The 13,146-nt window shown below is 41.9% G+C and overlaps 1 protein-coding gene across 2 annotated transcripts in view; it reads right to left on the bottom strand.

Annotated features, from left to right (window-relative positions):
* KMT2C (lysine methyltransferase 2C) overlaps positions 1-13,146 on the bottom strand; it is a 328,020-nt gene that overhangs the window by 41,961 nt on the left and 272,913 nt on the right. For both annotated transcript variants that reach the window (XM_074946303.1, XM_074946304.1), the window contains exons 32-38: positions 11,569-11,707; positions 11,097-11,311; positions 10,862-10,935; positions 9,318-9,500; positions 6,795-8,672; positions 2,802-3,127; positions 65-1,869 (exon numbers count right to left, since the gene is read on the bottom strand). In XM_074946303.1, the coding sequence (XP_074802404.1) occupies positions 65-1,869; positions 2,802-3,127; positions 6,795-8,672; positions 9,318-9,500; positions 10,862-10,935; positions 11,097-11,311; positions 11,569-11,707 (4,620 nt within the window). The remainder of the gene's footprint in view (positions 1-64; positions 1,870-2,801; positions 3,128-6,794; positions 8,673-9,317; positions 9,501-10,861; positions 10,936-11,096; positions 11,312-11,568; positions 11,708-13,146) is intronic.

Here is a 13,146-nt window from a genome sequence, read left to right as displayed (position 1 = left end):
TATAAATTGATATGGTATTTGTCTAGTGAACTAACCAGCATGAAAAAAGATATCACATACATACCAATATTGGGGAAAAATGGCTCTGAACGCTGACGAATCATGGCTTGCATCTGTCGCTGCTGCTGCTGCTCCTGCCTTTCCTGATCCAAAAGATCCTGCAGAAGAAGGGGCTGCTCCTCTAGCAAAAGAGGTCTCTCACGATTTTGCTGCTGGGCTAGAGTCTGAGGGAGCATTATCTGCTGCGGACCAGATATGCCACTGGGACCGGGGCGGTTTGCCAAAGCCACGGCTTGATTACCAGGCTGTCCTGTCCCAAAGCTGTGATTAGTTGACTGACCTTGGATAAATCCTGGATTTACTGTTGCCCCTTGAGAGAAGCTATGGTTTATTCGTGGAACCACGGTCAGACTCGAATTTAAAGTGTTTTCCAAGATTTGTCCAGCAGGTGTCATTAGTGTTTGTGAAACACCCGATACATGATTTGTTTGTGTTGCTGGCAAAGACTGAGGTGAAGAGCCTAATGTCCTTATGTCTGAGTTATCTGAACTCTCATTGGCCAGCAGACTTGAAAGGACTGGTGTGGATCCAGAAATACTGCAAGAACTTATAACACCCTGAGCAGGCAGCTGAGCAGCATTTGAACTAGACACAGTTGCTTCCTGATGCGCAGTAATAGTTTTGTCAGGTAATTCTGGATTATTAGGCTGCACAGGAGCTTTTTCTCCATCATTTAACTTTGTTTCAGCAGCAAGCTGAGGGCCTGCAGATTCCACATGTCCATCATTTTTTTCATTTTCAGACTTCGTTTCCTCTAATGAGTTTGGAGAAAGCACTTCTGTTTTAATCTCACTATCCATAGAAGATTTCTTCTGCGGAGAAAGAGCATCAGCAGGGACTGAAGTTTTATCACTTTGTTCTTTCTGTTTTGGTTCTTCTGTCTTGCTCTGGATATCTAATTTGTCATCTATAGGAACACTAAGATCCAATTCCTCATTAAACATACTTTTTTTATCCTCCAGATCAAGTTCTGGGTCTGTGTATGCAATTATGTCAAATTCCCCTGATCTCAGAAGGTCATCAAGGTGAGGATCATTGGTTTCTAGATTATCTAAAGTGTCCAATTCATCTCCTTTCCCATCCTCTGGATCTAGATTTAGATTTTCAAGATCCTCATCATCTAAGTCCTTGACTTCAACCCCATCCAGGTCTTTGACATCTAAGTCTTTTACAGAGGGATCATCAGGATCAAGCTTCTCTTCTAATCCAGTTGGCTGGTTGGGAATCTGTAGATTCCCAGGTGTCTCAGTGGGTGCAGATGTAGGCAAAGGAGTCCCTGAAAAAGCATCATTAACAGGGGGATGACTTAAAGAACGCATGACAAGCACGGGCGGATGGTCACGATTATCCTGCTGAGATTGTGGCAAATGCTCCAAATTTGTAGACATCTGTAACTGGTTAGTTAGACCTTGAGGATTACGTCTCACTGGATCTATGTGTCTTGGACCCTGAAAGTCCTGCCTAGGTATAAATCCTGTATGCCGCTGATGCTGGGGTGCTGTCTCTATAACATTAGCAGCAGAGGAATTAAAGGGGAGTCTTGGTCTGCCATCAGGGGCTCTGTGGCGTAACTCAATGAATGCTTGCCCCAGTATATTGTGTTGCTGAACCTGAATACCCTGTGGTGGAAAATGCTGAGACAGTCCAGCTGGACTATTCATATGTGTGTTGTTCAACGGCCTCGGCATATCTATAGACAAAGATCTTCTCAGCTGTGGTGGAACTCCAGCGCGTTGCATTTGTTGTTGAGGCCCAAGAAAACGTTCTTGACCTGTTGGTGGACCATGTCCACCTCCTGGAAACCCAAATCTGAAATCAAAGATTTATTAAAGAATTAGTTCTCTTGATTCATTTGGCCCACCTGATCTGGCATATTTCAGAAAACAACTAATTGCTTAAATATTTTACATATTATGTTCTTTAGTACATTTAAATAAATATTTTATTTTGACCAATCTCAAACTTAAGTGAGCTTTCTGAACAGAATGAAAAAATATAACTAAAATAACTGCATTCATTATGTTTAAACAAACAACTTGTGCTGTACCAACCCCTCAACCCAAATAATCTTGGATAAAAATGCTTCTTACAGCAAAAACTATCTTGCTAGACATTCCATATTTTAATTGAACTCAGTAAGCGTAAAAGAAAATTGGGGGACCAACCCCCCCCAATATTTCAGTATTGATATTTATTTCACATCTTGGCACTACTTAAAAAAATAATGACACAGAATACAAGTCGTTTCTTGATTGTGTATACTTTACACAAGGACAATAATATTTTCATTGACACCATATTCATAAATCAAAACTAAAGTTGGATTAAATAATTTTCTCTATAAATGCCTAAAAATGCAGTTTTGTGGGCCTTGTATACACAGGTGGCATAATGCAAGGAAAAAAAATTCCCATCCTTCATCTCCCCCAAACTGCCAAAAAACCAACAATGTATTACTAAGTTTTAATTGCTGAACAATTTCCAGTAACACACACAATCAACTAGCGTAAAAATATAGGCTGCAATAACCTCAGATGCTTACATACATACTTAACTTTATATATTTACTTCAAAGTGATTACACATGTGCTTAAAGCTAAACATGTGTATAAGTGGTTACAGGATTGGGGCTGCGGTAGGCAAATTACGTCAGTGTTGCACAGGCCATTTTACAGGAAATCCTTATAACTGTTTAGAACTCTCTCTTAAATACTTATATTTTAAGAAATCAAAAATCATACCTAAGACCATGAGGCCTCATTCCCATGGCAGTCATATCTCCTGGAAATTGGGGTCTATTAAACTGCCCATCAGCAGGAAATGGTCCACGTTGATCTTTTGGGAACACTGCAAACCTTGGACCACCTGGAGGGATGATGGATGTTCTAATATTCCCAGGGTAGGGAGGAGGAGGTCGGTTAAAAATCTGATTTAGATTTTCTTGCTGCCAGTGTTGATGCGGAGCTGCATGGGAAGGCGTGGCTGGATCCTGTAGTGCTTTTTCCTGACGGATAGCATTCTTCTTCTGCTGCTGTTGCTGCAGAATAATTTCACGCAATTTCTGGCGCTGGATTAAAAAATATATTATGTTCACTACTGAAATAAATCTACTTTCAAAATGTTATAATCTATTGGGTAAAGTCCCCCAGAGCCAAGAATCTTGTATAAACGGAACAATCTTTCCTCCCACTCACTAAAAACGCCCCCCCTATAATTCCCTTGCAAACTAATCAAAAACCAGATGACATGATTCAGGGAATTGGTAAGAGGCTAGTGAGATCTTTCACCTCAAGGCCCCCTATTCACCAAGGGTCTGTTGATAAATTGTTTAGTAAATTGCTTGATCACACTTTAGTTCATTATGAAATATATTCAAGAGACCAAACAACCAATACCAGCCAGTTTTATTGCTCAAAGTCAATAACAGTATAGTACAGAAAGAAAGGCTCAATATGAGACCAGTTTCTAGAAAGCCTTCTCATGCAGTGTTGTTAAATTCACCTTACAAAGAAGATGCTTCCAAAGTTACAATGCTAAAGTTATTCTTTTTATACTCATCCTGTTTGCATGTAAAAAGGTACTCTGTGAATCATCTGAAACTAGATGTAGCCAATCAGCTTTCTATTTTGTTTTTCTGATCCCATGGTACACCCCCAATCTCTTTGTTCTGAAGACAGGCATTCCAGGTACCAAAGGGCATGAAGGCACCTCTTAGGTGTATACCAGGGTAGAACAATCATTTATCTTGTCCTTTTCCTTTGCGACATTCCAGGACTGGTGTGAGAGAATAACTCCTTATCTGTTGTTATGGTAAAACACCCATATGTCTAGATCCTGACAGTTTTCCTATCTACTTAAGCCAAAGTTTACTTCAACTAATGCAAGGTGTTATGGGATACTTGACAGAGATGAACAGAATAGTGGGGAGTGGATAATACATTCAGTTAACATAAGAACCCACACTTACATTAATACTATGCCTAACGTATATGTCTTGGTTAACAGGACAGATCACTAATGTTAGCACAAGGAGCTGTCATTTATACTTTTGTGCCCCAATGGTGCCCTTGCGCAATAAGGAAAGGTGAATTCTGAAGGAGGTCAGGTGATCAGAAATTTAGCTAGGGAAAACAACTTTTGGTCTAACAGCAGTGGCAGACGCTACCCTGGCCAGGCCCCCTTCCTGGCCAGCACTGTCAATTTTTAGGCTGCATTAGGCTCCTGGAGTTCCTTCACACAAAAGGAGATTAAAGCTCCACAACTCTAACCTCAGCTTCAGCCCCATCCCCATCCCAAGGTGGACTTTCTGCCTTCTGATTTTTCCCAGAATCTACACTAGCATAATCCCAGAAGGAATGTGGTCCAGGACAGCAGTGATCAAGAGACCTTACTATCTAATACTTATTTGCTATTTGGTGGTTTATGTGACATGTTTTGGTGTTCTTGGTCCAGTTCCTAATAGTCAGGTGGACATATTGCAGAAATCACCAACATAATTGACGTCAGCATTCTCAAACAGAGAAAGGACGAATTTGCATGGAAACCAATCTACCCCATCACCTCTAGCAAAAGTCCCTCCAAGTAATCATGGAGGCACACTTGTAGAGGACTGTGTGTGAACTCAAACAGCCAATAACCCTACTGTACCTAGCCTGTGGATAAACAATTTAGACTGTTACAATATTAGTGACTTTTTCTCTACTCTTCCTTCAAAACCAGGATACATTAATCCTATTAAACGCCTCACAGGTCTGTTCAACTGTTCAAGTTCTTGAAGGTAAAGAAAACTTTTAATCTGTAACATTTAGAAATCTCAAAAAATGACACAAAATAGTTTTTATCTGCATTCGACTGTCACAATTTTAAGGTCCAATAGTCTGAAATGTGTCAAGGCCAGAAATAATCACATTATATCAGAGGTGGCAAATACTCTATGCAGAATGCTGAATTACATTTTCAGTCATGGTCAGTGGGCCAGGGCTACATAGTTAGGTTCATTCAACGGATCCTCAATCCACACTGTATCTCCTTCTGATGATGCTGAGAAGTTTGCTAACAAAACTGTGGGTAGAAGGCCCTGTGGTAGCAACTGTGATTTAGTTACAGTAGAACCTCAGAGCTATGGATGCCTCGGGAATGGAGGTTTTTCATAACTCTGAAATGTTCCGTAACTCCGAACAAGATGTTATGGACTTCAGCCAGAGGGTGGTTGGGGCTGCAGCCGCGCGGGGATATGTGTGTGTGTGTGGTCGGGTCATGGCTCCAGGTCGGGACTCAGGGTTTCTGCCCCGCGGGAGCACTATGGCTCAGGGCTTTAGACCTGGGGGGAGCACTGAGGTTCAGGGTGTCAGCCCTGCAGCTCTGTTTCCGACTTTGCCCTGTAGGGGGCGCTGAGGCTCAGGGCTCCCCACAGCTCTGCTGCCAGTTTCAGTTGGTGCGAGTGGGCTGGGGCTCGGGGCTGTAGCTACGGGGGGAGTGCTGGGGCTGAACCCAGTGCTCCTCTTGTAGCTAAAGGCTTGAGCCCCGGCACCCTCTGTGGGGCTGAAGCTGTGAATGGAGCCACAGGGTGAAGCCATGAGCCCCAGCACTCCCCCTAGGTCTAAAACTCTGATGCTCCCAAGGGTCACAAGCCCTGACCCTGCCCGCTTGCCCGGACCCCTGACCCCCCATCATGCAGCTGCAGCCCCAGTTCTCCCCCACTGAAGCCTTGAGCCAAAGCCCAGAGGCAGTACAGTATTTGCTTTTTTTCCCTGTCTCTCCCCCGGCTGATGCCTGATTGATTACTTCCGGTTCCATAGGGTACCCGGTTGACCGGTAAGTCCATAACTCTGGTGTTCATATCTTTGAGGCTCTACTGCAGTAAAATTACTGTCTTATTCAGCATCCATCTGTGGGGGGGAAAAACTAAACAGAGCACTTTTGAGATCACATCTATTTCTGACACTTATTTAGTCATTTGCATGAGTAACTGCTCAGTTTCAATGTATACTAGCACGCCTACATTTTCTGAAAACCTGGTACGTAAAGTGTAATAATTAAGCTTCAGATTTAACACACTTCTCAATAGCAGCAGTTTGCATCTCACTTGGGGTCTGATCCGACACCACTCAAATCAATGGGAGTTGTGCCATTGACATCAATGAGTGTAGGATCAAACTCTTAGGCTATGTCCACACTGCAAATTAAGGTGTAACAGTTGCATGGGTAGGTATGTGCTAGCTTTAATCTATCTTATGTAGGTAACAATAGCAGTAAAGATGTGTGGCATGGCCTAGCCACCCCAGAACAACCCTTTTAGGGGCCCTAGGTACATACTTGGGTTGCTAGCCAATGCTGAAGTCTGTGTTGCCACACCTTCATTACTACTGTTACCACCACTAGCTAGATCAAATTTAGCATCAGTATGCCTATTCATGCTACAATATTACCTTTATTTATGGTGTAGAAATACCTTTAGAGCGGCTGCTTCAGACTAGATGGCACTATCTTAGTCAAAATTGAGAAAATTTTCTTCATAAACATAAGAATTAGAAGCTTACGCCTTAAAAATATTGAAAACTTGCATTCTGCATATTCTGATTTTGTCAAAAGGGGCAGGGAAACATGTCAAGTGGCCAAGGGCTGGCCAATGGGCTTTGAGTTTCACACCCCCACTTTATAACAATGTAAAAGGGGAGATTCCTCTAATTGTGACATTTTAATAGCAGAAACATTAAATTGTATACTGAGCTCACCTGTCTTAGTTTCTCTGTGTCTGCCTGAGACATGTTCATGGTATTCTGTGTATCTGTTACTCCTGTAGTTGGTGTTGGGCCAGAAGCTTGTGAGACTGTGGAAAACTGCTGCCCTTGAGAGCTCATTGGAGAATTTGCAGATGCATTAAAGTTGCCCTCAGATCCAGACCTTTGCTGGTCAGCTTCATGGGCATGCTGACTCGTTCCAAAAGTTTCTGGTTGAGGTCTTGGAGTCATTGGAGGCTGATCGTAAGGATCATGTGCTGGGGCTGCTGGAGCATGGCTAAATGATTCTGTTACAGTAGGTCCTGCTGGTCTTGGAGTTTGAGAACATGGATCTGATGGTCTTACAAAAGTGCCCTGCAGAGTAGTTCCTCTGTTTTGGGATGTCTGCAGGAAAGGATCTCGATTTGGCATTAGTCCTGGTCTTCCCGTGGGTCTGTTAAAATTCTCTGGAATCCCTGGCCTTGGAGTTGCTGGTGGCTGAGAATAAGGGTCATTAATAACTGGCCTTGGTGTTCCAGGAGGTTGGGCATATGGATCAGAATGTCTCTGATTTGCTGGAGACTGAACAAATAAATCTGCTGGCTGTGTAGGTCTTGGCGTGGGTGGTTGCTGCATATATGGATCAACAGTGGTGGGTCGAGGTGTTCCTGGAGGTTGGGAATAAGGGTCAGCAGATGGCCGAGGAGTACCTGGAGATTGGGAATAAGGGTCCTGAGAGGCTGGCCTTGAAATGGGTCCAGACTGAGAGAAAGAGTCACTCTGCTGTCGCATTACCCGGGGTGGATGGGCAAAAGGCTCCTTTATTGCAGGGTGAGGAGTCAGAGGAGGCTGGCTATATGGATCATTAGACTGATTGTGGGAAAAGCTATCCACTGGCCTTGGTGTCAAAACAGGCCTTTCATATGGATCAACAGCAATGCGTCTTGGTGTTGGTGGCATTGATCCATAAGGATCTTGTGGGGACTGTGGTGGGCGCATTGGAGTTTTAAAGGGTCCAGGGCTGCCATCAACAACGGGAGTAGGAGTCAGTGGTGGTCGTGCATATGGATCAGCAGGAGTTATTCTTTGTCTTTGAAAGATATCTGTTCTAGGCGCTGGTTTAGTGAATGTGTCATTGCTTCCAGTTGTTAAAGGAACTTTCCCTGATTGTTCCATAATTATGGGAGATCTTGGTACCCCCAAAGGTTTGGGGAACTGATCTGCTGCCATTACAGGTCTGGGTGTATCTGGTGGTTTTGCATAGGGGTCATTGCTAACTGGAGATGAAGAACATGAATCTCTGACTGGTGAAGGCCTGCTTCCTGCTGGTTCACCTACTTGAATGGGCCTGGATACAGATGATGGTGGAGGACAGGTATCCACGGGTGTAATGGTATTTCTTCTAACAAAGTTTTGGTTAACAGGTGGTGGCCTAGGTGTTCCCACCATTTTAGCATATGGATCCATTGGAGAGGGCGGTCTAGAGTTTGTAGTACTTGGAGGAAACTTCTGTTGTGATTGAGGTTGAGGCGTCTGTGACTGAGCAAGAGGATCCTGTACTGGCATTCTAGCTGAGGTTGGGGGTGGAGGTGGAGCTTGTGGTTTGAGGAACACATCATCTGAGGATACTGAAGTAGGGGTACCAGGTAGTTGTTGTTTTGTAAATACGTCTTTGTGGAATGTCTGTTGAGCAGGGGACATATTTCCATTGCCAGTCTGAGGCGTTAAGGGGCTCTGTATCCCACTGCTAGGTGTGTCTGAGCCAGACTGGTTCAGAAGCTGTTGTGAACTGAACTGTTGTTGTTGCTGCTGCTGTTGCTGCTCATTTTTCACTTGCTCAAGTTTTTGTGTGGCTTCAATTTTGGCTTGCTGCTTACTTTTCTGACGCATTTGCTGGTTTAAGATGGGAAGAGAAAAGGTTACATTTATTAGTCCAGGGAACATAAGCAAAGGCATTTTGATGACTGAGCATCAATGAATTAGCATCTTTAGAGACATATGAGATCAGTTAAGAATAATTTAAAAGCTTAAGTACAGTGGGGGCAGAATGCCTGGTCATTTATGAAACTAAATTACATTGGCATGCTCCCCACTGACAAACTGGGGAAAAGTATTTCCCAGAGGAATAAAGCCGCCTGCCAACCTTCCATACTGAAGAAGTGATGCAGCCTCATTGACAAGAGGTAAAGGGCTTTGGAGAAACAGAAAAGTGCCAGTCTCATTTAAAATGAGAGTCCCCAGGGTGAGGGCCTTTTCTGTGACATATGAGAGAAAAGGGCATATGCCATTGCTCTTGGCTGGCCCCACAGAAATAAAGATAATTAATTATGTTAAGAATCAACTGAAATGGAAAAAATAAGTCACAAATATTTTTATATACCTTTTCTACTTATGACAAAAATCTTCACTCTATGCAGAATGCATGTTATGAATTTATATTTCCTTCCTTGGGTAGATTAAAATTGATTTTAATCCATTAAGCACAGCAACTGCCAATAAAAAAAATCTCACAATAATAAACGACCAAATATAACACACCTGTCTGAATTTCCACTCCTGCTCATGTTCTGATTCCCTCTGCTTTAAAGGATCTTTAAAGAGGTCTGAGTCAATTCGAGAGCTATGATCAATGCTATCCTGTTGCTGCTGCCTTTTCATGGAGTCATTTGACATCTGCACTTTATTGATGCGCAGAGCAGCTCTATTATCTCTGGCTTTTTGCTGAGGAAAAAATAAAAATACAAGTAATTTTTCTTGTTTTCTTTTGATAAGTGTAAGTACTGCATCTACCCATTCTTCCTGCAAAACCTACAACCAAATTATTTATGTGGTCTGATTTAATCGCACACGATCAAGAACAAACTAGGTTACTCTCTTGTAACCAGAGCTACTAACTGCAAGTTTATAGTCTTGACAAAGCTGCAGTGTGGGATTTGTATATGTCAAACCATGTGGGGGCAAAAGAATCATTAAAAATAGAGGCTTTAAATGTAGGTTAGGAGATTCTGTTTACATGCAGCACAGGGATAAAGAAATTCAAATATATCAATACACACATCAAATCTCATATTTGTGTGGTCCAAGATCTGAAGAAAACAGGCGGCTCACAGGTAAGATGAATCAACAGAGGTTCATTTGGACTCATTTGGAGAACTTCAGTTACAGGAGAATCATATGCACTAGTGGACTACATTAAACAGCCTCTATGCATCTCACTCTGAGCCAGGCTAACAGTACAAGCATAGGATTAAGGACAAAGAAAAATTGGATTGCACAACAACAACTCTTAAGATAAGCATTTTCAAGCAATACTGGAGCTTTTAAACTTTTAATGGCTGCTTCAGGGAGTCGCTTCTGGCTGACATTTTGAATCTGGCTCCTTCTGAGCATCAAATCCTGACAGTTGCTTTTTCAGATTTATGTTACAGTTCTCAAATGGATATTGCACCTTGCAGAAATGAACCTTTTAAAGATTTTAAAAAGCAGTCAAGGATGACAGCCTCAAAGCCATAATGGCAGCTGAACTAATGCCTGCAGCTTCTTACAAAATCCTCAAATTGGTATGACATTTTTGCTCCCTTTTTAAAGTGATGGGATGGTACATATTAAAAAGTGATAAGGTAAAGAAAGCTACAGTAAGAGCAGGAAAGCTGGCTTTTGAGCTTCAGTCACTTGGTAGTTTTAATTATCTTATTCAGAATGAAAGCTGTTAGAGGTGGGGACTGTGGTTTCTTCTATGTTGGTACAGTGTTAATCACATCTGTAGTCCATGAATAATAACCATCAGCAGACATTTGGACTGTAAGCTCTTTGGGGAAGAGTATCTCTCTTACTACGTGTATGTACAACACCTAGCATACTGATCTCGGCTGGGGCCTCTAGGTAATATAAATAAATAAATGGACGTAGTTTATATTAAGACTGAATGGCTGAGAAAATAGCTTTAGAAACAAGTTCTAAAATTACAGAGGTTTACAACTGCATCTTCTGGAATCAGTGAACTTTTAGTAGTTTTAAAATCAAACACCCTGCAGATTAAATGTCTCCCAAAGTGTACAAATGCTAGTTTTAGTTATTTTTACCACATATGGTGCTCTTTCTTGTGAGCTTGCTTTTCTCCACAGTTTAGCAATCTGCTTCACTCTTGTAGTCCAGTCTGCAACAAAAACCAATATATTGTTCTAGTTTGCAGGATTTTGATGATTTTATAGTTCAGACAATTTTTAGAAGTAGAAACAGTTAATCCTTTGGTGAAGAAAGGTGCATAATAGAACTGTTACAAAATTTGTGCCCCTATACAATAAATCATTCACTTACCTGGGAATTCTTCCTTTAGGTTGGGGAAGTTGATATTTGTGTACAGAACAGGTGCTACTGTTGCCATTTCACCTAGTGCTTCTTCTTTTTCCCACTTCAGAGTGCTTCTTTGAGCATTGGACATTGTATCCCCTTCTCCTTCCATAGCGGGAGCAGATGGTGTCCATGAACTGTTAGGATCATTTACTATTGGATTAAATGCTGGGTTCTTATCCCTGACAAATCAAGACAGATGTTTAATTTTCCTCTCAATATAATATGAAAATGTATTTTGTAAACACTCTGTTAACTACTCCAGCAGTTAGTATCATGTCTTTTGTAAAGATTTAAAAGAGCAAAAATGTTTTAAAATGTATTTAATGTCTCTGTCAAATAATAAACATTTAAAGTGTGCAGTGGCAAGTATGCTTCACAGATACCACTCAAGCTAGGCTCACTGTTGAGTAATTCCACATTCTTCAGCTTGACTTACCTGGTATCACTGTACGGTGGTTGTGTAATAGGAGAGAAAGTGCCTAGTCCACCTCCAGGAGCCAAAGGTGTATGAGGGAGATGGGGGGTAAGTCCAATCAGGCCATTCATAAGTGGCACTCTTGAAAACACACTTTCCCCTGGAAGGCAAAAGTTGAAATGATCAATGTAAAGAATGAGTGTTTGAAGGCTTTCAAGGTGTTCAAGACAAACTTCGGTGAGGAACAGGCCTTTAGTCTAATGAGAAACTACTTATTTGTACATTCTATGTTGCTCACCATGAATACATTTATGCTGTAAATTAGAAGGTTTCTAACCCTCAGAGGAGTGAGGCTCTAGTACAACTTCCAATAGCAGTAGTAGAAGGAAACAGCCTAACTAGTTTTAAACTGGAGCTTGATAAAATGATTTGACAGGATTAAATGATGGGACTGTCTGTGATAGGAGGGGACTCGACTCGATGACCCAGGAGGTCCCTTCCAGTCATACGTTCCTATGTGCCAACCGTAACCTTTTGGAGAGGATTTACGAACATATATCATTCTCCACCACCATAAACTTTACTGAGTCCTTTGTACATGTAAATGTTTCTTATGATTTTGGCAAATCAAAGGATTCTCTGAGAATTTCCCAACTTAACTAATTTTATATCTCAGGCTAGACTGTGTTATATTATTCCATCTTACATATATGTATCTTTTGGGGTGGGGAAACAGAAGAGCAACTTTGAGCATTTATTTTTACTTAGTTAGTGATTTGAATATCTGTTAATACTGCTTGGTTATATATTATTAAATACTTGGAAATGAATTAATGGAAAATAACCTAAAATTCACCAAAAGGTGCACACAACTCTTCTGTATATGGGTGCACAGCAGGCCCCAAATCCTTTGTTATTTGGGCATATTTTTCTTTTATTACTGGCAACTGTGTATCCATGGGGCCTACAACCAGCAGCTAGGATCTCCTGCTTCTACAGCAGAGGTAACTGGTGGTTGTTCAGATATGAGGGTAAGGAACACAGTGGGGACCCAGTCCTTATTGGGACCTAGGGGTGCTACTGTAAAAGATAACAATAATAAAAGCTAAACCCCTTCAGCTGTAATGTAGCAACTGAGATTGTCTGGTTGGCAACCGGCAAAGACTAGAACATGGCACACAGACAGCTCTACAGAATCCCAGGCTGCCAACCATTGTGATATTTCTAGCCTTCAAAGTTCTCCCCTAAAGGAGACATAGCAAATATTATGAATTGGTGTTTCAACAACAGCTATTGTTATTTTCTGATCTCTCAGATTACAGCCAGACAAAGAAGTTACTCATCTTGTGTCCCCCTATGGGTGCTCCACTATAGGTGTGTCTGCATCCCTGCGCTGCTGATCGGAGAACTTCAGTAGCAGTGTCCATTGGGCCCTCAAATGCACAGTCTCCTTGTGTTGCGCCATGAGGATGGAAAGCCGCGTGGGCTAACTGTCCTCAATTCCTTCTCTACCGCAGAATCATAGCACGAACTCCAAAGTAGGGGAGGAGGGAGATATAGTGGAGCAGCCACAGCGACACACATCTCGAAGAACCATCG

Source organism: Natator depressus, chromosome 2 (assembly GCF_965152275.1).
Source record: "Natator depressus isolate rNatDep1 chromosome 2, rNatDep2.hap1, whole genome shotgun sequence".
Classification (NCBI taxonomy): Eukaryota; Metazoa; Chordata; order Testudines; family Cheloniidae; genus Natator; species Natator depressus.
This window is presented reverse-complemented; position numbering and strand designations above follow the sequence as displayed.